Raw genomic sequence first — 24,844 nt, forward strand, 5'->3', positions numbered from 1 at the left:
GATTGATGAGATAAAGGGTTATTTGAAATTAATAATCCTTCATCAAACAAAATCAAAGTCCAAACAATGGAATTGGATCAAAATTCCAATTTCACCATGACAAATTTCCTATTTTACCCTAACTAACAAGAGATGATCATCAATATTCTAAGAATTAGCAGATATGTAATGGAAGATTTTGAAATGAGGCATGCAAAACACAACACTTACCTTCATTGTGGCGTTTCTTCTGCAAAGAAAATCATCCTTTGTTTGATATAAGATTGTCATCAACCTCAAAAACTAGATTCAAAACTTCTATCATAGATCTACATTATTGCTTATGGTCTGCATCTCAAGTTCTTATGACATAAGAAACCAAAGAGAGACCATGAAAATGAAACTCACATTTCTATGATCTTAGTATGCATGGTTAATTAGATCCTCAATGTAGTCATAAAATCTGATGAACACAAAAAAAAACTTGCCAAATCTTATGGGTATCCTCACAACATTCTACAGCTTAAATGATTTGACAAATATGTGTATAGATTAAACACTTATACTTGGAACTAGGGTTCTAAACAAAACCAAATGAACAGTTAGTGTTGGGGACATATTTTCTCTGCAGTTCTTTCATCAGCCATGTCTACTCGAATAAACAAGAAATAGAATAATTTACCTACAAAGATGCATGAATTTGTCCCTTCTTCCATATGTATAAATATACGTGATTAGGTTAGAACAGAGGATCATGGTTAACTAGATCCTCAATGGAGTAAATTAAAAGGTTTAAGAAATCATAACATCTGATGAACACAAACAAAAAAAACTTACCAAATCTTGTGGGTTAAATGATTTAACAAATAAGGTGTATAGATTAAACACTTATACTTGGAACTAGGGTTCTTTCATCAGCCACCAGCCACCATGTCTACTCGAATAAACAAGAAGAAATAGAATAACTTCCCTACAAAGATGCATGAATTTGTCCATTCTTCCATATGTATAATTAGGTTAGAACAAAGGATCATGGTTAACTAGATCCTCAATGGAGTAAATTACAATTTTTAAGAAATCACAATATCTGATGAACACAAACAAAAAAACTTACCAAATCTTGTGGGTAAACCCTCAAAACATTCTGCAGCTTAAATGATTTAACAAATAAAGTGTATAGATTGAACACTTATACTTGGAAGTAGGGTTCTTTCAGTATAATAAACAAGAAGAAATGGAATAATTTCCCTACAAAAATGCATGAATTTGTCCCTTCTTCCATATGTATAATTAGGTTAGAACAGAGGATCATGCATATAGAGTTAATCTTGTAAATCTCTCAAGTAAATCTAAGTTTCAAACCCTAAAGCAAGAATTAAAACAGTAGTGTTATGATATCATCTGCACTGTATTATTACAATCCTGAAACAGAATTGCTTAATAAATCCGAAGAACACTCACTCATAGAAATTGAATCCAAAGCAGCGATGAATCAATGAATCAAACAATCATTCATTGTCTCCGAAAAGAAGGCGAAGTCTGGAAGATAAAGCGCCAGTCGGATCGCGGGCGGCTTCTTCCAGAAGGCTGTTTTTAATACTCTTCATCCGATTGATGAGGCCTTCTTGTTCTTGTTTTAGGGAATAAGTATCCTCTTCAAGCTCGTAGATTTTGTACTTCTGTCCTAATGATCGGAAGCTCATTAGCATTATACTTGACATTACGAAGAACTGTATGAAGCTGTGCTTCCTCTTTATCGCGTTTGCCATAAGACCTAATGGTTTGTTAGAAGTTCGGCCGGCGGTGGAGGAGTTTGACGGCGCCGGAGATGCCATTGCGGGGAATTCTTAGAAAGCGGCGAGGATGGTTTCTCAATTGAGGGAGAGGGAAAATAAATTAGGGCTTATTTATTCATTTTTATTTAATAATAAAGATAAACAAATTTTAAAATAAGTTAAAACAAATCAAATTTAATTAAAAAAACACTATTTTATATTAAGTTATTTTTCAAGAACTTGATAGGCTTTATTTTTTAATTTGTTTTTGGTATGATTTAAGCATAAGGAAATTAACCAATTCAACCCTGAAAAGGTATATAATTATCCTTCTAAATAGAATATAATGTTTGGATTTTGTTTCGATGAATCACTTGAGTCTGATATATTTTCGATGTCATATGAGTTAATTATTTTATTTGAGCTAAAAAACATTTTGTCGTTCAGGACAAATCTATCTTCTTTCAGAGACAGATAAAAGAATTTGAGTTTGGTGCCTTAAAAAAAAACTGTATACTTAAAATAAAAAAACAAAATTATAGATAAAATGAAAGTGGATAAATGTAAATTTTTTTTTTTTTTAAATTAAAAAAAATATATTATATTAAATTAAAAAATTAAAAAAAAGTAGGGAATACTATTATGAATTCGTAAAGTTTAAAACTTTAAGATAATAAACTTAATTAAGATTCTAACTAATTTAAGAGTTTATTATATAAAATTAAAATTAAAATTGCTAAACTTCTTTATAATTTTAATTGGTTTTAAGTATTAATATACAATTTCTCTATATCAAACCTTTTCAGACATATTTGTCCTCTCTTTTTTTTTTACAAATTTATAATTTAGTAATATCAAACATTGCATATTATCTTTGCATAACAATATTCATATACACTAGTAACAAAATATATTACTAAAATCATTATTAATGTTATAATTTATATTATCAAAATATATAATAACAAATAACACTACTTAATATTGTTTTTTTTTACCCACTTCAATTTAAAATCGAAATTCTTAAATACTAACTCTTATCCTTAACTATCATAATCCCTAATAAATCAAATAACACTACTTAACATCGGATTTGCTAAATATTTATTTTAATCTCACAATAAAACATAAGAATTGATAATAGAATCTTACCAAAAAAAAAAAAAAAAATCCATATCCAAATCAACTAAACCAGGTATGCAAAATCAATATCCATATCCAATCTTATTTATAATGCTATGGAACCTATTCATGAACATTTTGCCCCACCCACCCTTTCATAAAAAAAAAAGTAAAAATAATTGTCTTAAAATTTAACCAATAGATAGCTAATCAACCCTAAACTAATTTTTAACTTTCAAATATTATATATCTCTAATTTTTCTTTTTTCAAAAATGCAAGAAAAAAAAATGCATAGCCTACAAACAAGTATGTGGACAAAAACAAAATTAAACCATTAGTCAAGCCCTGATATATAGAAAATATTCAAAACAAAAACAAAAACAAAATACAATTTGAGTAATGATCCCAAAGCTTTGGCCCATATTAATATTCATGAATAAAGAGTCATAATCCCAAAAATAAAAACCAAGGATGTTTCGATATGAACAAAAATAATAATAATCATGGTACATAATTCACATAAATATGGTAGGGAACATCATGAAATGGTATAATACATAATCCAAAAACAAATATGCTAAGATTTCTTATTCTCACCCTCCAGACGGCGAGAAATGTCGTGGCGCAACAACTCAATAAATTCCTGAAAATATTTATAAAGCAGCGTGAGAAAAATATGGAGTGTTTCGATAAAGAGTAAAACCAATTTCCGAACATGCAATTTTTTTTTACCTTTGCAAGGCCTTCATCATTGCAGAGCTCTTCTATGAGTTGATCACTGCAAGTATCATCCAATTGAGCAGCAGCTTCAACCATGGAACAGAAGATTTCTCTAGGTGTATCTTTCTTTTCTATCCTCTCCACCACATCCTGGAAATCAACCTGCAAATTCAAACACAATTTTGTTTTTATCAATAGATTCACCAAACTGTCAACCAATATATATATTTGAATGGATGGGTAAGAAGACTAATGAGAAGAGCCTTTACTCGAGAAAGTCTACAGATGCACTTTTGGGGGCAACGATCTACGAGATATGGCGCGAAGACAAGATTAGAAGGTGTGATGTGAAGTATGTAAAGAAATCTACTCAAATGGGTTGATTCAGAGTGAATGTGGAAACAAAGTCCGAACAATTTCAAGAACTAGACATTGTCCAAATAATGGGAATTAGATCCAAGATCAAATGTTATCCAAGAAATGTAGTTGTTTAGGCTTGATTGACGCTTTGTATTCAATATGTTTTGCTTTTGAAAATGAGAACTCAGCATGTTCATCGTCTTATTTTAATTCTATAAATCTTTTTCAAGGTATTTTCCTTTTCGCAAACAAAAAATGTGTTCTAGTGGGAATCAAACTTGAGACTTATGTGTTTAGTTCAATACTCTTACCACTTGAAACTACCTTGAATGAGTAAATTTTTTTTATCGCAACTAACTTTATACCTGAAGATTTTGATGAAGAACATCATCTTCGCCTAGCCTTCTCTGAGTGTTGTGTGATTGGGACGATGAAGCAGGAGCTGAGGTCCCACCACCACCGAGAACTTGTGAAACCAAAGGCATCATCTGTTCAAACATTCTCGAGAAATCCATACCACCTCCAGGGGGTCCGCCCACTCTTCCTGAACTACCACCGCCGAACATGCCCCCAAGATCTTGTTGGCCTTGAAGCTGTTGTGCCATTTGACCAATAGAATTCCTCACAGCTGGATTCTGTGTCATTTGCATCATCATGTTTCTCAACATATCAGGAGATTCAGCCCCTGTTTGTTGAGAAACCCCTGAAAGTAGACCATTAAACGCAGGACTATTGAGAACTTGAGACATTGCATTTGCAATGTCAAACTGGCCGTTCGAGCTTTGTTCTCCTCCTCCCCTTTGCAATGACAGTTGTCTGGCGGTTGGAGTTTCTGAGCTCCTATCAGTAAATGATTTAAGTGTTTGAAGGACCTCGTGAGCATGTCCTCTCATTTGTTCTTCCACATTCGAATCATCAGATCCCCCACTCTCACTGCTGCTCCTCCTATCTTGAAACCTTTCTGGCTTAACCCGACTCTGACAAAACAAAACAAAAGCATAAGATTGCAGAAAAATGGGGGATAATGATTATGATATGTTTTTAGATGATTTTCTGATGCTAAAACACTTGGGTCTTGTTTGATGTGGATTATTTGTGTTCTTAACCCAATCATCAATTTAAATACCAAAACATCCTTATTTGTATTCTTTATAACATTTTAAAAATATCAAATAGTCAGGGTATTGTAGTCATTTAACTCAAATAATCCACTAACTCGTCAAACAAAATTTTCAAATAATCTGACTTACCTAAATAACCCTATAACAAACAATACAAGGCTTGCATGATTTGAAAGTCCAAATTTATCCGTTAATGTACCAAAAAGCCAATGAGAGACAAGTCAAGTTAGTCTATCATTTCCCAGAATGAAAGAGACAAGTCAAGTTAGTCTATCATTTCCCAGAATGACAGCGGCTTACATGTACAAACATGTCAACTACAACCACCGAGTAATACTTGGACTAAGATCCTAGGAAACGTATAATGATGGAAAACATGAATTTCACAGATTTTAGGAATCAAATATAAATATATGAAAGTTTCGGCTGACTGAATCGATGCGATAAAGTAAAATATCATTAGGACTTTCAAATACTTATAAACATGCTACCAAGGAGGATGTTGTATCTCAGATACTCTAGGCTTGTTGTCGTTGAAGTCAATGATGCAAGAATCAACATCCATTTTAGGTCGTGTACTAATACTATAATATAATACCCCCATAATATCATCTCAAAATCTATCATAGAAGTCCAACATAAAAAATAAAGAATTATGTAACAGCTCTCCTAAAACATCAACTGACTTATGTCATTTTTCAGAAGAGAAAAAAAGTGACATCCAAGTTTCTATATAAGCATTTTTAAAGTCTGGCATACCTTTGGCTTCAAACCTCCCAGCCCTAGCCCAAGAGGAACGGACATAGTATTCTCAGATGCTCTACCTAAACTACTTGAAGGTGTAGCTTTTGAGTTTGAAGGGCCTCCTTTATCTTCCTGGGAATTCACAATCAAAATATTCCAGTTTCAGGCACATAATTGATACTGGGGAAAGAGTCATTCATATTACATACCTTCTGATCCTTCCCCTCAGGCAAACCACCTGATGTCGCACTTCTAGCCTGAGATTCAGCAGAAGGGTTGATTGACTGAGTGCCCCTTTGAGCATTAGAGACACCTCCGCTTTGGACAGAGGTAATCTCTGATTGGCCTATGGTGATCATAAACCAAATTTTCTTTATTCATTCTCCATGATAAGAACCAACTTTAAAATACAACCATTTCCATCAACAATCTCAACTAAATTTATTTGCAACTCTGAAACAAGTATTTTGTCACAATAATGATCTCAATAGAAAATCGCCAAAAGTTAAAATTGGAAGTGTTGGTATAAAGATTTCTTTATGGATCAAGATCAGAGTATACTTTGCATCATGATCCAATTATAGTTTAATTTCTGTTGCTTCATTTGGTATACAAAATATTTCTTGATTATGATCCAAAATTTTTGCTCCATTTGGTATTGAGATTTTTTCTAGTCAAAATCAGATTATTTTTAGATGTGGAGTTTTCGGCTACATAAAAAAATCATATCATGATCAACATGAAAATATTTGGTAACAAAAAAGTAACTCCCACTATACTTGCAATGATGCTAGCAAAGTCCTTAACAAATTGCAACATGGAAGTGAGTATTTATCAGAATCTACCTGATAGAACTGGGTTCCCTGTTTGTATGTTATCAGGAAAATTTCTAAGCTGCGAATTTAGCCCTGCTACAACGGTTGATGGCTGAACAGATTCAGGAGATTGCTGCAAAGAAGAACAAATGAGCCCTAACAATAAATAGAAAACCATAACAGGAGGTCCAGAGAAGACATTTTCCATTACCTGAGTTTGACCAGAACCAGCAGTGCGATTTTGTAACCCTTCTGCGACAGCTGATCCAGGAGCAACAGCTGATCCAGGAGCAACAGCTGATCCAGGCGCAACAGCTGATCCAGGCGCAACAGCTGAAACAAGTCAAAACCAGGACCTAAAGTAAAATAAAACCGTAGTGATGAAAACAAATCTAATTATTAACAGAGTAGTATTTCCTTACCAGTATGTATGTGAATGTTTACGTTTCTTGGAACAGTGCCAATGCCAATGGGGCCCAAGCCACCCTGATTTGATGAGTTGGGAGGAGAAGCTCCAAACATTGTGGTGGCTTGAAGTGGAAAAGGCTGCAAAAACATTTAAATGTTGTTCAACTGTTAAAACAATCATATAGCAAAGCAGTAAAAGTGGCCTTACACATGGAATATAACATAGTGGAAAATCAAATTCAACAGACAACCTAGAAATTAATTAATAATAGAAGAGGCAACAATTTGGAATTGAAAGGAGTATAGAAAGTACTGGAGACAAACTGTGTCATCTTGCCAAAACATTTACCACCATTTATCAAATTAGACCTTGCTCAAGCACACCATGGTCTAATTTTCATAAACTTACCAAAGAAACATTTGCCATATTTACAAGTAGCTTCTACTTCTGATTTTACTCTCATGTATATCAAAATCATTATTTAAACTAAACTGATTTTCAGTAAAAAAATAAAATAGTTATTCTAAAAACCTCTGGCAAATGCCAACATCAAAACTGAAGAAAATAGCTTCTGAAGCATAAAGATCCATCGCTCCATAAAACAAACACTCATTATAGATACTTTCAATAATTTCCTCATCCTTTGTTTGGTTGTCAGAATGGTGAAAATCAAGTAACCAAGAGAAACATTACACAATTAGAAAGCCTTATGGTTCATACTTGTCTATAATAATAAAACATTTTGCAGATGTGAACATTAATCAAGAAAAGATCTAGAGACCAGCTATTAGCAAACCTGAACCATGATTGGGTTTGGCCCAAATGATGATATATATACTGCTGGTCCAGAGTTGACAAATGATTGAGCCTGTAATATAACAAAAAAAATATTGCGTTTTAAGAAAAGTTGAATCAATAATTCCAGCATGAAAACAGCCAAGAGCTTACAGGAGACTGCCCCATTCGCAAAGTCAAAATTGTCCTTCCTAATTCTAGCAAAAGAGAACCTAAATGTTGTATTGCCATCCCCACTTGTATTGATTCGGTTTGAATTTGGCCCCTGACTGTTGGATCCGTAGAACCCCCATCTCTTTCCAAACGCCCTGCAATGTGCTACAGAATGTAGCAAATTGATGAACAAGAGATAATCAAAATACAGTTGCAAATTAAGAACTAGTTAAATCATAGGATTTCCTATGCAAGAACACCATAAAGGACAATAACCCATGCTTCAATGACAAAGTCAGCCTCACACTAACACAAGAAACTTGCAAACTGGAAATGGTTTAAAATAATGAGACAACCTTATTTAAAGAGTAAAAACAAACAAAGCTGACCTCATGAGAATCATCAACCGCAAATATAATCAGCAGTAATGTTTTCTTCCAGGTAATTTAACTATATAATCTTCTGTTGCCAATGATTATCTTCTGACCAACTTACCTATGTATGACAAAGTTGGTTTCTAATGTTTTTCTCTACTAGCTTAGCAACAACGAAACAACCACCAAGCAAGGCCAAGTTAAGAAATAGCACCATTCCCTATAAACTAGCTAACCAGTTAATATCACCATTCTTCATTGCAGATAAGAGTCATCTTTGCTAAGCCTTTCATGGGATGGAAAACTACAATTACTAAGACCTGATGATCAACTAAGAACTCAACCACAATGTTTGGATTAAGAGAAATTCATTCAAGGTGATAAAAAAATAAATTATCCAACTGGTGAAATAAACACAAACACAACAAGCTGAAACAAACAGTAAATAACAACTTATTGAAAGCATGCTAAATGTGCAATCAATGTTACATACAGAGAGTGCTGCAGTTGCATTACTACTAAGGAGCCTTTCCGCTTGTCGTATGACACTGCTCAGTGATTCATGTGTTGATAATCCATGTGCATTAGAAGTTAGTTCAACAGGTGGTGAATCTCCAGCATTGGTAGGGGGGTGATTTGGCCCATAACCTGCCGATAATGGTTTTGTTAAAGAAATAAGTAGGAAGAAAAATTAACAATAATAATAATATTCAAGAATATCACCATTTTGTGACAATACAAGTTCCATCCGGCTCATGAAGTCGGTGAGTGTGCGCAAAGAATCTGGAATAGGCTGAAAGGAGTAGATGATACATTGTTATGGATGACCAAAAGCAGACAAAAAACAAGGAACTACAAATATTATGTATACCGTATTAAGCGTAGGAATAGGTATTGCTGCCCCAATAGGTATTCGCAGAACCTGGGGTAATGACTGATTGGGTAATCCTTGACCTTGTTGTGTTTGACCTGCTGCTTGAGTGTGAATGCCACTGCCAATTTGACTTCCTTCTGTAACATTTCCTGGCTGGGGCTGACCGGGAGCATTAATCTGTTTCGAGGAAGATTAGAAGAATGTTCAACAAAGGAAATACTCTATAGTCAACAGTGATTATCATTAAGTGCAGAAAGGATTAATTAACTCCAGGAAAGATTTTTATGATCTAACAACTAGTTGACATAATTAGGTCACAGAGTGCATGTTACAACCATCTCAAATATTTAAGTATGCATTCATAAGATATTACAGAATATAAATACAAACGAAGATAAAAGGAGGCAAAAGACAAACTTGTACAGTAGGCACCCCACCAGGGATAGCTTGGCCCCCAATTCCAATAGAATTTAAAACAGCTCCAATAACCTGAAAGCCAAGTGAAATCCATTCTGAGAAATTGTTTATCATACAGAGCCACTGAACACTAAGAAAGAAAATGAACAAAGAAGCAATGTAACAGAAGAAACGCACTCTACTTAAATCTGGCACTCCACCCTCTCCTTGATCACCAAGGTTGAGTGTCCCAAGTACCACACTGTGTGATATGTGCCCAACACGACTGCGAGAACCAGTACCACCAGCATCTTGTCCTGAAAGAATTAATCAAGATTATCCACTAGCAACGTTAATCTAGTCAAATGAAACATGTATCCTTACAAATGATTACCTCCATTGTTGTTGGTAGTTGTTTCAGAGGTTGAACTGGAAGAATGGGATTCAGAAGATTGTCTTTCAACTAGATGTAGTGTGTGTCCATTGTCCACATCTACACTAAGTTAAGGATTATCTTATAACAGTAGGAAAAGCACCACTAGGTGGATGAACCCCACAAAACTACCACAACTCTTTAAAAAATGTATGCAGTAAGAAGAAAAGAAGTAAACAGTGGCCCTAGAAATCAGTATAACCACCTAAGGATGAGGCATTGTGTTTTCGTTATTATAGAAAAGCAATAACCTTGGACACACTAGCATGTTTCAGATAAATTTACATCCTCCCATTCAATGATGAATGACTTGCGAAAGATATTATTAGCTTATATAAATCATGTGAGATATGCCATAGATGAATGTCTGCTAATACATTGCGTAAAATGAAATAAGAGGCAAGAACCTTCTGAGTGGAACATATATAGATATGCTAAAATGATATGAATCCTTCTCATGAGTTATCTGAAGAAAAAAAATATTCAGATATTCATATCCTTGCATGCATAGGCTAGAAGTCCCAGTCCATTTATCCAATCTAATGGGTAAGAGTGCATTTGATCAAACTGAAAATTAAATGTTGAATACTGTATTTTAAGTGCCGGATGAATTAAGTCTCCAAAAAAATGAATGAATAAACTAAAATGAAATTGTCTAAAATGTAGTAGTAAATTGGTTTGATAAAATGTGGAACTAATGTCGGAAAAATACTTACAAACTATTTTACCCTTATAAAGACATAATTTGACTAATTTCAGATATTACAGATGTCTTTTGAATGCTCTCATTATATTACCACGTTAAGTCATTCATAGCTTACTGAACTAATCTAGATTTTTTAGCTTAATTGGAGTTTAAATCTAAATAATTAAGTGATTTAAAATAATAGTTATCAAATGAACTTATCAAATAAACACTTAAACATTTAGATTATGTGATCGGTTGTATTAGCAAACACCGCCTAAGTACTCATGATTTTGTTTTAGATATGAGATCTAGACTCCTTTGTTTGTTAGAAACTTATGTCTTATCATTGCAATATCACAAGCTACCTATCCCTTCATGTTAAATTCCACTTGATAAGGATACGATACTCCGAAAGGAGCTGATCATCCTTCAGCACTTTCCCCCTGAAAATCAACCGTTGCTGAATGACTGGAAGACCAGTCTCATTAGCTATCTTTTCCTTGAAGAGTGAAACGGGCATCTAAAATCATTTTAGAATCACAAAAAGATCATCACACATACATACACAAGAAACCCATAAAATAAAAGTAACAAGCAATAACAATCTCGAGGAAAAAGAAGTGTTGAGAAATTTTACATTTTTATCAACATGAAATTTGTATATTCGTGAATCTAGAGTCTTCACATTAAGCTCCACAACTGAATCTGAACTTTCATTACCAGCATCACTTGCACTAGAACTCTCAGCTGAATCCTTAGCCTCCATAAAATTTGAACAAGTCTAAACTGACCTGGATTGAACATAAATCAATGATAATCTACAGTTCATACAAATTAGAGACACAAACTTTCAACAAAAGAGTAACTGTTAAACAAAATCAATTGAGTTTCATCAAAACAAAAGGAAGTGATGAAAATTAAGATTTTCATAAACCTAAAAGTGTCATCTCGATGGATGACTGCGAAAGAAGGAAAACCCATATGAATAACGATTATGTGTGTGATATCTTGTATGGGTACCTGAATGCAGTTTCGTCGTTTGAAGAAAAGCTTGTCCGATCGAAGAAAAGAAAGCAGGCGTCCGGTCGTTTGAAGAAAAGCTTTGAACCCTGATTCCGCTTTATTTGGTTTGATTTGGCTGCAGTCTCTACTTTATTTGAGTCGATGAGAGATAAAACAGTCGTCTTTGCTTCGTATTAGTAGTTGATTGAAATCAACGATAGATTGTTTGGGTTAATGTAATCACTTCCCAAACCAAACAAGACCTTAGGTCTTATGTTTTTTTTTTTGGTTTTTTTTCAATGTTTAATATTGATTTTTTTTTTTAAATATCAAATAACCTCTCTTATGTGTATAAAGAAATATCTTGCTTTTAAGATTTTAAAGATAGCTAGTATATAATCCCCTTAAATATCAAATAATATTATATATTACATGGTTTTGTCTACATTTAACTTTTAAATTAATTAAAAAAAATGTATCCCATAATTTAAAGTGATAATAATATTTATATAATAAATATAATTCAAAATTTCATCTTATTTTTTAATTGTTTAATATTTTATAAGCATATCAACTCGTAAATTAATAATATGATCGGTTTATTATAACAAAACGAGTTGTGCTTGCGAGGACTATGGGTATAAATGAGCCGAGCCGCTCGTGAGCGGCTCGGTCAAAGTTCAATTCGAGTTCGGTCAAAATCGAATCCGAGTCGAACTCTAGCTAACCCGTTTAAGATTCAAGCCGAATTCGAGCTTAGATAAGACTCGCTTGATGGCTCGTCGAGCTTTTTTCGAGCCTAATCATATAAATTTATATATATATATATATATATATTATTTTTTAATTAAATTTTGAAACATACCCAAAGACTAACTATTTATTGACTTAATGCTTATGGGTGTCCCAACAATATACTTATAAATTAAAAAATATATGTTATATAATCTTTGTAAGAAAATAAATAGATTTGATATTAATTTAATTATAGAAACATAATTTTTGAAAAAAAATCAAAATACAATTATACTATAATATTATTTGATATATACAATCTTAATGTATTATATTTTATAAGATATAAAACTATTTTTATTTCACTATAAACTCATTTTTTAACGCGTTTAAAGATAAAAAAAAAATGTTGCTGTAAGGGTCCCCTACAAGTGTCCTATACCAAAATATTATTTATAAATTAAATAATAAATATTTAATAATACTTATAAGTTATAAGAAAACAAATAAATTTGTTATTAGTTTAATTACATAAATATAATTTTTGAAAATCAAATCAAAATATAATTATAATGCAATATTATTTAATATATCCAATCTCAATGTATTATATTTTATAAGATATAAAATTATTTTTATTTCACTATAGAGTGTTTTATTTTTCAAAATAAATATAATAAAATTTAATATATTTTCAAGTTCATCTCAAATACAATACACGACTTGAAAATATTCTTCTCAAATTTGCTTGAACATGAATAACTCATTTAGATATTCTACGTGTATTTTTACGCGAACCAATACGTCAATTCTTATGTGAAACAAGTCTTGAATGAGGAAGAGTTACGGGGCGTAAAAAAATACGCAAAGAGTTGTACGGTCCGATGAATGGACTATTGACTTCCATTATGTTTTTTTAATATAAAAAATTAATATATAAATATATTTAAATTCAAATCTTTTGAGCCGAACTCGAGCCTATGATTATATGATCGAGCCGAGTTCGAGTTTAATATTGAAAGCTTGACCGAGTTCGAGCTCGAGCCAAGCCAATAAAAATTGAGTCGATCCGAACTCGAGTCAGGGCTAGTTCGAGATCGACTCGGCTCATTTACACCCTAGCGAGGATTAGTGATTTGAAAAAAAAAAGTATTTATATTTATAATTATATATATTATGAAAAATTAATAAAAAAAATAAAATTATATAAATACAATATCACGTATATCAAATTTTATGTTAATTTTAAAATATAAATATTTATTAGCTTAGTTGTTTAAAATGTTATATATTTCTATTGTCAAGTTCTTAAATTTAAGATTTATAAAGTGTTTGGTTCAACAAAAAAAAATATGAATAAAATTGATGAATGTGAAAATGAGAATGTTTATAATTAATAAAGTGTACTATTTAAACCATTAACCATTACGATAATCAACTAACATATAACCCGTGAATTTTTTATTACTGTAAATTCATTTACTCTCACATATATATTCAAGTTAACCACAGCTCTCGACCCGACAATCTGGACGCTTTGAAAATTAAGCATCATTATATATATATATATATATATATATATATATTAGTTAGTTAAAATGCTGAACATATATTATTAAAATATCCCGCGTTCATCAATTTTGGTGTTAAATTAAAAATATAAAATTTTATTAGCCTAGTTGGTTAAATGGCTGAACTTGTTTTTGTCAGGTTGCAAGTTCGAAACATACCTATAACATTTTTAATTTTATTTTTAATCATTTTAAGTTTACGGCGGGTCAATCCACAATCTGACCTAAGTATCCATTTACTCTCACATATATATCGAAATTAACCACAACTCTCGACCCGACAATCCGGACACTATATATACTAGCATGAATCCCGTATATTTGTACGAATAAGAATATATATGAAATATAATTTATCTATAAATATTTTAGATAAAACTAATATTATTGAAATCTGATTAATTTCAAATTAGTTTTAGTTTGTAAAAATTAAGTTTAAACTTAATATTAACATATATTTTATCCCATTGGCACCCACTTAACCCCTCAATTGACCATCATCTTTTGACTCACACTTTTTCATATGTATTTTTATCCCTCAGAAAACCACCCACCAATCTTAGTTGACCTCAATTGGTGATACACCTCTTATATCTCGTCAAACTCAACCACTAACCCTTCAATTGACCCTCATCTTGTGACTCACACTTTTTCATGTCTCTTTATCCTCTCGGCAAATCACTCACTGACCATAATCTTGTGACTCACACTTTTTCATATGCCTCTATTACTCGACAAACCACTCACCAATCTTAGTCAACCTCTCTTTTACTCTCACTTCAACAAATCAACAACCAATCCCAATTGATTACAGACCTCTTATCCAACGTCAAACCAACCACTAACCACCACCCGACATCCATCTCGTGACCTCACACTTTCAAATTTTCATCAAACCAACCACTAATTCCGACCTCACACTCGCCAAAGTACCCACCACCCGACCTTCATCTCGTGACCTCACACTTTCAAATGCTCGCCAAACTAACCACTAATTCTGACCTCACACTCGATAAACTACCCACCACTTGACCTCCATCTCGTGACCTCATACTCGCCAAACCAATCACTAATTCTGACAAACCACTCACCAATCTTAGTCAACCTCTTTTTTACTCTCACTTTAACAAATCAACAACCAATCCCAATTGATCACAAAAATATTTGTTTGGGAGACATCCCTAAAATATTTGGAAATCATTTTCTGACCTTTTAGAATTATTTGAAAATGGATTGGGATTCCAAAATTACCAAAATAATTTTGAATTTTAAAAAGTGGAACTAAACATGCCTTAGGATCAGGGTCCTATGGCTTGAGTCCATTTATACCGATCTAGGCTCCGTTGGGCTCGGTCTAGACTAGGTGGTCTAACTAGGGCTTGGGACCCTTGGTCAAAAGACTGAAGGGTTCGGCTCGAGGCTTGGGAGGCTCGGTCCCGGACTCGGGCTGCTTGGTCTTTGGTCATGGGTAATGACTCAATCCTAGGTTAGAAAAATCGGTCTTAGGCTAAGAGGAGGACTCAGTCATAGGCTATAAAACTCGGTCGGATTCCTCGGTCATAGGCTTAAAAAATCGGTCCTAGGCTAAAGGGAGGACTCGATCCTAAGCTAAGATCTTTGATCCTTAGCCTTCGGACTCGAGCTAAGTTTTCTCGGTCCTAGCTCTCGATCCTTACTCAAGAACACCGGTCCTAGACTAAAAAACATCGGTCTTTAGTCTCGGACCTGGGCTAAGTTTTCTCGATCGGGATCCTCGGTCCCAGACTAAGATCCTCAGTCCTTTCTTTCGATCTTAGGCTAAGAACCTCGATCCTTTGCTTTGGTCCAAGAGGACCAAGTGTTCTTGATTTGATCAAGAATTGCAAAAGCTATAACTTTTGATACAGATTAGGGAATCATGATCGGTAAGTTGCAGTCAGTTCATATGATCATGAATAACAAAAACCCTAACTCTAATCACGATCAATTGATTTTTACAAATGTCAATTTCAAAAAACCGTTTTTAGGTAAAAAATTGGGATATTTTAAATTAGGCCATCTCATGGCCTAATTCTTGTTCCATTAGCTTTGAAATAATGAACATAGTTGAACACAACCAAAACAAGAACATCATTTTAACAATTTTTTAAGATGAAATTCAAACTCATTTTTTCCAATTCAGTTTGATCAAACATGATCAAAATGATGTTACAATGATTTAGAAATCATCCTAACATGTTTAGTAGATATTTGAATAAAAAAATCAAGTTTAAAACTCAAGAACATGAATTTTCAAAAATCCAGAATTTCAATTCAAATTTTCATGTTTTTAGTTTAAGTTTGATTTGGTCAAATCTTTTTCAACAGAAAGTTCATACAACATCTATGGATTGATTATAAACAAAGAAATCATACAATTGAACCATAGAAAATATAAAACCGACCAAACTTGTAAAAATTCAACTTTCAATTACAAATTGAAATTCAACATATTTGGAAACATACCAACAACTAGAGAACACTCCTATGAGTTATTGGAAGCTTTTCCACAGTCTAGATCAAGACTGTGATAACCGGAGAAGTTTTTCAAAAAAACTTTCTTGGCCGTATTCTTGAATCTTTGATTTAAGTCATAAGAAAGTGTTGATTGTTTGATGATTTGGTAGAGGGTCAACTAAGGAGTATTTATGGTAGCTTTAGGTCGGTTGAGGAAGAGGAATTCAACTTCAACTTAAATTATATCCTATTCGTGACAACCTAGTTTTAGGCTAAGGTGGCCATCCTATGTATAGGTTTATTGAAGGCGAGGATAAGGCGAGCAAATGGGACGAAAAACGAAGGGATAAAGTGGAGAAATGACGAAGTTATCCCTTCTGGAAGAAATGCGAAGATCGTCGCGGCCTGCAGGACTACGCGAAGACGACGATCAAAATGACGTCATTTTGATCTGTCCAAAATGCGTCATTGGGCGTTCTGCGGCGTTCCGTTTACGTCTGGGCGGCTGGGCTAATGGGCGTTAACATCCCGTTAGTTGATTCCATGCGGCTCGGGCGCGCTTTGGCTTCGTTACATCCGGCTACGTGGATGATTCCTAAGCGCTGGATGAAAATTCAGCGCTGATCCGATGACTCTGAATCTTGTTGCATCAATTAAATATAATTTCGGCTACACATGATTATCACTTTTATTTATAATAAAATGGTTATTTGAAATTAGATTTTAATCCATTTCTTACGTTTTTCTTCACAAAAAAAATCCAAAAAAAATATTTCTGAAAATATAATAAAAATTATGTTCATTATTTTTATTTTTGAGTATTTTTGGATATTTATTTAATTGTTTTAAGACACAAATTACACACAATTTATGTTTAAATCCTAAATAAATAAATTTAACCCATTCTTGGGTTTATTTAGGTAAAATAAATATAATATTTTAACCTCAAATTATTTTTGAATTTTTATTAATTTTTCTAATTAATATTTAATTATTACAATAATTAACCATAATTTGATTCTTACTCTCTTTTTGTATTATTTTGAATATAAAAATTCTAAATATTATTTTAAAATTATAAATTGAGGTTATGTGAAATTTTGATGGTTATAGAGATAAAGTTTTAAAACATTATATACTAATAGTTGAATAAATATACTACACATGAATAAACTTTATACCTTAAATATAAAATTCTACTTAATAGACATATTATAATAGGATATAATTTTCTTATAATAGTTTCTCTTAAAATATTTTATATTTAACTTCTACAATATTTTAAAAAAATTTTTTTATATAAAATTATTATTAAACTTCTTTTATTTTTAAGTTTTTATTTTAATTAATTTTATTATTAATATATAATATTAAAATTAATTATACAAATGAATTATATTATTATTATTAATTATTGTAATTATTTTTAAAATTTTGTTTTATTAAAAACATATTTTATTTAAATATTTTTTAATAATATTTTATTTTAAATAATCATTTAATATTAATTGAAATAATTTTTTAATAAATAAATTTAAATTATTATTATTATTTTAATTATAAAAAATAAATAATATAATTATAAGAATATGTATATCATATAATGACAATTAACGTAGAAAAATAAAAGTAGACATCACACCTAGAAATTAAACACCCCTAATTAATTTACTTCTCATCAATATAAGTAGAAATAGGGGTGGGTCGGTAATGTATATCTTAATATTTTATCCATATCTTATACCTTACCTAAAATTTCGGTATGCAAAAAATGCATATCTTTACCTTACCTTTATTTCGGTATACCTTGATTTCGATATTATACCTTTGATACCTAAAAAACATATTAACTTAAAAAAAATTAATCTCATCGGTAAGGTAGAGAGGCATATATAGAATAATATTTCAGTATAATTATATTTTGATATAATTCAAAAAATTATATTTCTATAATTAAATTAATATCAAATTTATTTAATTATTTCCTTATAAGTATTATATATATTTTAACTTATAAATACTATTTCGGTATATCTGATATACCAAAGTTTTAAAAATATCATACCTTTACCGTACCAATAATTTCGGTATCGGTATCGTGCCTTACCTTTTTTTCGGTATACCTTAAAAATTGATATTTTCGATATATTACGGTACAATATTTTCGATATACCTTTAATATCGGTATTTTTTTTCAACCCTAGATTAAAAACCTTCTAACCATCCTTAAATGTGACGTTTTTAATCTTATTTTTTAAAATTTAATTGTTTCAAATGGTACGACGAATCAAACCAGTAAATTAATAATCTGACTCATTATTTAAAATAAAATCATGAAAAAACTGTGTTTATATATATATATTACAAGACATGGTAGAGTATTTACAAAATAAAATAAAATGATAGTCAAGATACAGGAATGTTTATGAGAATAGGAAAAACATTTTGAAAAAAGAATCATAAGAATAGTAAAAGCCTTTGAAAATAGAACCCTAAATTGCTATTTTGATATTTTAACAATCTTGATTTGCTATTAATCATACGCTATACCTGATGCCTTTATTTATTATTATTTTTATTTATGTTTGGCCATTTATTCCAAACAATCCAATGCACATTATTAAGGTCAATATGATTATTAAAAGTTAATCACTTTTGAACATAATTTTTGAAAAATATATTTAAAATGATTGAAAGAATTCATAATATACAAGAAAAGATTGTTTGAATTACAATACTCTTCATAAAGACCTCCACGGGTGAAAAAATGGTCAAAACTGAGAGTAAAAACTCTCGGTAATAACTCTATATCTTTCGGTATTGACCTAATAGCGAAAGTTTGAGTGACTCTCGCCATTCCTCAGTATTGACTCTTTCGGTAAAAATAATTGTGCATTTATCGAGAGATATCGTATAGTTTTCGGCTTAGACATCCGAGAGAAAAACCGAGAGTTAATTGGAAAACTTTCAGTTTTTCTCCTGAGGGAAAACCCGAAAGTTTTCCAATAAACTTTCGGTTTTTCTCATTAGAGAAAAACGAAAGTTTTCCAATTAACTTTCGATTTTCCCCTACAAAATGTACAAAATAGGCTGATTGTTTTGTACGCAACCAAAACCTGTTCAGCCAAACCGATATACAAATAACATTCATAAACCAAATAACCATTATCATTCCAAAATTCCAAACCAATCACCCAAACAACTTGTTACCATTCAAATTAAAACGTAGAAACAACCAATGAGAAACGTACTAGAATTAGTTAGTGGGGGGAGGGGGAGGTGGTCGATATTGCCTCATAAACATTTCAAATTCCTCCATTCTTGACCTCATTTCTAGCTTCTCCGCTTGAGGTTCTTGAATCGTTCTAGTAGTTTCTTCATCCTTCTTTACCAATTCCTCCACTTTCATCGACAATCTTTGATTCTCCTCAAACAACCAATCAGTCGATCGTTGTGAATTGTTGTCACTTCGACGATCCTCTCGAAAGTGTGTGGGTCAGACGCCGGATCCCATACCGATCACTCCCCCATGTTTTTGGCGTCCGAACACCCTCTCCGTCAACTCAAAGTCAGATATTTCTGGTTCGTTACTTCTTACTTCCTCCATCTCAACCTGCACATTTGAAATAAAATTTCATTTATATAATAAATAAACTAGCTATAAGTAATTTATTAAAATTCAATTCACTTACAATTTTCTATTGTGCTAGTTCGTCCGGGATGGGGGTTGATTTTCTTTGGTAGGTTTTGGGTACGGGTCCTCTTGAATACTTCAACGACAGAGAGTGTCCGTCCCATTTCAAACGCCTATTGAAATAAATGATTTATATAATTAATAACAATCTTTATATTAAGTTATTAGAAATAATGTACTTACCAACTCTTCTTCCACTTGAGAAAATGGTCTACTTCTCGTATGATATGAGAATTTTAGCTTATTTCTGTTAGCAACATTTGTACGACTATTTTTCTGAATTTTAAATGAAAAATGAAGTTAAAATAATTAATATCAAATTTTATTTGAATTATGAAACCGTACCTTAAATTTTTCCGTAAAGTAATGGTTTCGACACACAAACTCCCAATCATCTCGGTTGTAGTCTCGTGGAGGATTGGCAAGTACCGCCGCCTCGTCTCATTGATGAATTCGAATATAATCTCTATTCAAATTCGAGTGCCATCTATCCCATATCTGTTTGGCGTGTGCCAATCCGGACCTTCGATAATCATCAATAGAACCATCAGTACACTCGAACGGATCTTGAAAAATAAATCATTCAAATGTTATAAATAAGTATTGAATTATTAATGTATAATTAAGTAATGATTACCGTCATCGCAATCCAAATCGAATCCAATTGATCAACACTTAATGCCTTCCACTTCAGGAGGCTATGTGAGACGGCTGAGGGGTCCCGCACAACCGACCCAAAATGTCTAGACCACATTGTTCTTTCCTCGCTAACACTACCGGACCTCCCATCTATCGCTCTAAAAGTCAGAGCAATCTTTTTCCCCGGTGACCTCCTCAATAGCGCGATATTCTTGTTCTTCCCCCGTCTCTTGCGGGCGGAAGATTCTTCAAAATTATCAAATTCATAATTATATGTAAATCAATACAAATAATCACTAAGTGTAAACATGTTAACTATCGATGATGGGTTAGGAGTGGAACCGTGCTCCTCCTCGTCATCCTCCTCGTGAGTCTCGTCGTCAGCCTCATCTTCATCCCCCATATCAGCAAACGTACTCTCAACAAACTCTTGAACCTCAGCATCAATATCCTCGTCTGCTGGGGGAGTAGTAGCTATCGGGTTCACAGTAATAGGTGTTTGATCTCTATAAGACTCTTCTTAGAGCCTTAAGTTTTTTGATTATGCAAGTAGGTTTTGATAGTGCTTATACAGTTTGCTGAGTGTTTTCCTCATACTCTTCCAAGTTTCTTTACGACCTTCAGACATTCTTAATGCACCATTAATAAATGAGTGAATAATTGAAATAAAGTAGTAATAAGAATGAATATAAAGTAAAAAACATAAATCTACCTAATTAATTAATCTAAACTATATATTTGTAAACCGCGGTTTTATTTTTGTCACAATCTTCCAACCGGGTCGGGCTGACATATCAGGGGCATTGAATACTTGTTTTGCTTGACTCGCTAATATATACGGGTCGGGACTTTGGGTTTTTAAGATTCGTTTTACATTTATACTTACGAAGCCATATTTATCCACTTTCACTCCTAGTTCCCCCGAGTGTGTATCAAACCACTTACACTTGAATAAGATAACTCGTTTATGAGAAAAGTATTGTACTTCTATTATATCCATTAAAACTCCATAGTATGACACATTATCTGACTCGTTGTACCCTTCAACAATCACCCCACTATTTTGAGTTGTCAAACCTTCGTCGTGTTTTTCTGTATAAAATTTGTATCTGTTTACTTTACACCAAACATACGTAGACGAGTACATACTTGGACCTTCTCCTAAGATCTTGAGGTCTCTTGATATGTCGTTATGTTCTACTAATTGAGCGACCTATATATATATATATACATTCCCAAAATTTAGTCGTTAAAATGAATTTAAAGTTATTAGATATGATTTTGAATTTACTCACTTTATGCTTGAAATAGGTGGCATACGTTTCTCCACGGGACTCATTATTATTGCAATACTGCATATAATCACTGTAAATAGATCGAATATTAAATAGCATACTCTTTAATGCTAATTAATAAGACGTACCATAACTACAAAATATTGAATCTTACATGTAAAAATGTTCTGCTTTAGGGCAATTTTTCAAAATATATGAATGCGCTGTCACTCGATTGATATAATCCAAGTTGTATATTTTTCCATTGGATAGGTCTTCAACGATGAAAATATTAAAATGCCCGAGATTTCAGTTTGTGCATTTTCTTGGTCTTCTTCCTCCATATACCTGGCACATAAACTAATACTCTCATTTACAAGATAGCTCTCGCTTATTGAGGTTTCTGAGTGTTTTTATTCCGCAAATATCTTTTCATTGTACCAATGTAATGTTCAAACGGATACATCCATCGATACTGGACAGGTCCCCCAAGCAAAACCTCAAATGACAAGTAAACCGAGAGATACATCATGATGTCGAAGATTGATAGTGGACAAATCATTTCAAATTTGCAAAGTGTCAATATAATATCCATGTAAAATTGTTCGAGGTCCGCTGCAATCAATTCTTTGTAGCACAAAAACTGAAAGAACCGAGACAAATTTACTAACGCATCACACACATGATCTGGAGGTAATCCACGGGTTGTTAAAGGAATAAGATATTCCAATAAAATGTGATAATCATGACTCTTTAATCCCGTAATCTTTTTCTCTTCCAAATTCACACAACTGCCGATATTTGAGCAAAAAGCATCAGGCAACTTCAAATCTTTCAAGAATTTACAGAGACGTTTTTTATGACCGGATGTCAAAGTGAAAGGCGCTTCTAGATAATGAACCACTCCTTCATCATTTATAGGATGTAACCATTGTTTTATGTCTAAGAGTTGTAAGTCTTTACGGCTTTAGAACCATCCTTAGTCTTCTCTTTCACATTCATTATTGTCCCCAACACTCTATCACAAATATTTTTCTCAATATGCATCACATCCAAATTATGTCTCAATAATAGTGATTTCCAATAAAGCAAACAGAAGAAAATGCTAAGTTTGTTCCAATTGTCTCCCCGCGTTTCATGATATATCTTAGTTTTCTTGCTTAGATCATTAGTAAGAATTGTGTCTTCTAGGTCTCGTGCTTGCTCGTAACATTCTTGATCCATTAACAATGTAGAGGGCTCTTTGTAATTTGTTCGACCATAAAACGACTCTTTATCCCTTCTGTATTTGTGCTTTGGTGGGAGGAAGCGTCTGTGACCCATGTAACATTGTTTGGAACCATGAACTAATCGAAGAGATACCGTGTCGTTGTTACAACAGGGACAAACGAATTTCCCTTTCGTACTCCAGCCTAACAAATTCACGTACGCGGGAAAGTCGTTAATGGTCCATAGCAACGCCGCTCGCATGTTAAAGTATTGCGAGGTGTGTGCATCAAACGTTCTCACACCCGTTTGCCACAGTTCAGTCAACTTGTCGATAAATGGCTGAAGAAATATGTCAATTGAATCTCTCGGACTCTTAAGACCTGGAATTAACATAGATAGAATGAAATTGCTAGAATTCATGCAAGTAGTGGGTGACACATTATAAGGAACGAGAATAACCGGCCATACACTATATGCCTTTTTTCCATTAGCAAATGGTTGAAACCTATCGCTTGATACACCTAGTCTCACGTTTCGTGAATCCGACGCAAAATCCTTATAATTTTCATCAAGAGTTTTCCAAGTTAATGAATCAGTCGGATGTCTCAACGTATAACTATCAACTCTTTCTTCCTTATGCCATCTCATCATTGGAGTAGTTTTTGAGGACATATATAGTCTTTGTAGTCTTGGTATTAGAGGGAAATATCTTAACACCTTAGTTGACATTAATTTCCCATTTTTCTTCTTTCGAACTGCCCCACTTGCTTGTTCGACTTTCCATCTAGATAGTCCGCAAACTCTGCAAGACTCTACATTTTTTTCGTCTTTCCAAAATAGCATACAATTGTTCTTATATGCGTCTATCTTCTCATACTTAAGCCCTATCAGTAATGAATTTTTTACTTTCGTAGTAGGAGTTTGACAATTGAACGTCCATCGGTAATATGTAATCTTTAAGAAGACGTAACAACATATCGAACGAAGCATTTGTCCATTGACAAACATTCTTTATGTGAAGTAGTTTCAGTAGTGCTAATGATTTCGTTATTTGAGCACCTTCATACAATGGCCGTTTGGAATCATCAAGCAATTTATAAAATCTCTGCGTATCTTCGACTGGTTCATGGTTGTTCGGGATATCATTAACGTTAGAGAACATATTGTTTATAAAATTGTGCATATAACGTTCTTCATTGACCTCTTCATTATTCATCTTCGTTCTAGGATCGTTAAATTCCGGCACGGCATCATCAGATTGACCATCACCATCATCATCCAAGTCATCGGCATCATCATCGACATTCTCATTAACCACGTGAGTAGTACGTCTCTTTTCTCCATGACAATACCCGTACTCATAATGAACATTTATTCCATAAATGATGTGGTGAGTCTTCACATCGTCTGTTTCCATAAACGTCGTGTTTAGACATTTCACGCATGGGCATTTCACTATTTGTCGGGATGTACTCCTAACAACAAA

At 32.8% G+C, this 24,844-nt stretch overlaps 2 protein-coding genes across 4 annotated transcripts; both read right to left on the bottom strand.

The window, feature by feature from the left end:
• Positions 1 to 1,202: 1,202 nt before the first annotated feature.
• LOC124927409 lies at positions 1,203 to 1,870 on the bottom strand. The gene has a single exon (XM_047467814.1). The coding sequence runs from the start codon at positions 1,812 to 1,814 to the stop codon at positions 1,488 to 1,490; it is 327 nt and encodes a 108-aa protein (XP_047323770.1). The 5' UTR covers positions 1,815 to 1,870; the 3' UTR covers positions 1,203 to 1,487.
• Positions 1,871 to 3,332: 1,462 nt separating this feature from the next.
• On the bottom strand, positions 3,333 to 11,938 carry LOC124925479 (ubiquitin-like domain-containing protein CIP73). Of its 3 annotated transcripts, none has more exons than XM_047465489.1 (19): positions 11,780 to 11,938; positions 11,397 to 11,550; positions 11,162 to 11,279; positions 10,033 to 10,131; positions 9,837 to 9,955; positions 9,660 to 9,731; positions 9,240 to 9,419; positions 9,092 to 9,161; positions 8,862 to 9,016; positions 7,995 to 8,159; positions 7,843 to 7,914; positions 7,060 to 7,183; positions 6,849 to 6,934; positions 6,668 to 6,770; positions 6,032 to 6,168; positions 5,838 to 5,954; positions 4,323 to 4,934; positions 3,610 to 3,759; positions 3,333 to 3,520 (listed from the first exon to the last, which is right to left on the bottom strand). In XM_047465489.1, the coding sequence occupies exons 2-19, from the start codon at positions 11,523 to 11,525 to the stop codon at positions 3,455 to 3,457; spliced, it is 2,574 nt and encodes an 857-aa protein (XP_047321445.1). In that variant the 5' UTR covers positions 11,526 to 11,550; positions 11,780 to 11,938; the 3' UTR covers positions 3,333 to 3,454. The 3 variants fall into 3 exon arrangements, with proteins under 3 accessions (XP_047321445.1, XP_047321444.1, XP_047321443.1); XM_047465488.1 differs by having other exon boundaries at positions 6,849 to 6,952; XM_047465487.1 differs by having other exon boundaries at positions 6,849 to 6,970.
• Positions 11,939 to 24,844: the final 12,906 nt, after the last annotated feature.

Source organism: Impatiens glandulifera, chromosome 2 (genome assembly GCF_907164915.1).
Source record: "Impatiens glandulifera chromosome 2, dImpGla2.1, whole genome shotgun sequence".
Taxonomy (NCBI): Eukaryota; Viridiplantae; Streptophyta; class Magnoliopsida; order Ericales; family Balsaminaceae; genus Impatiens; species Impatiens glandulifera.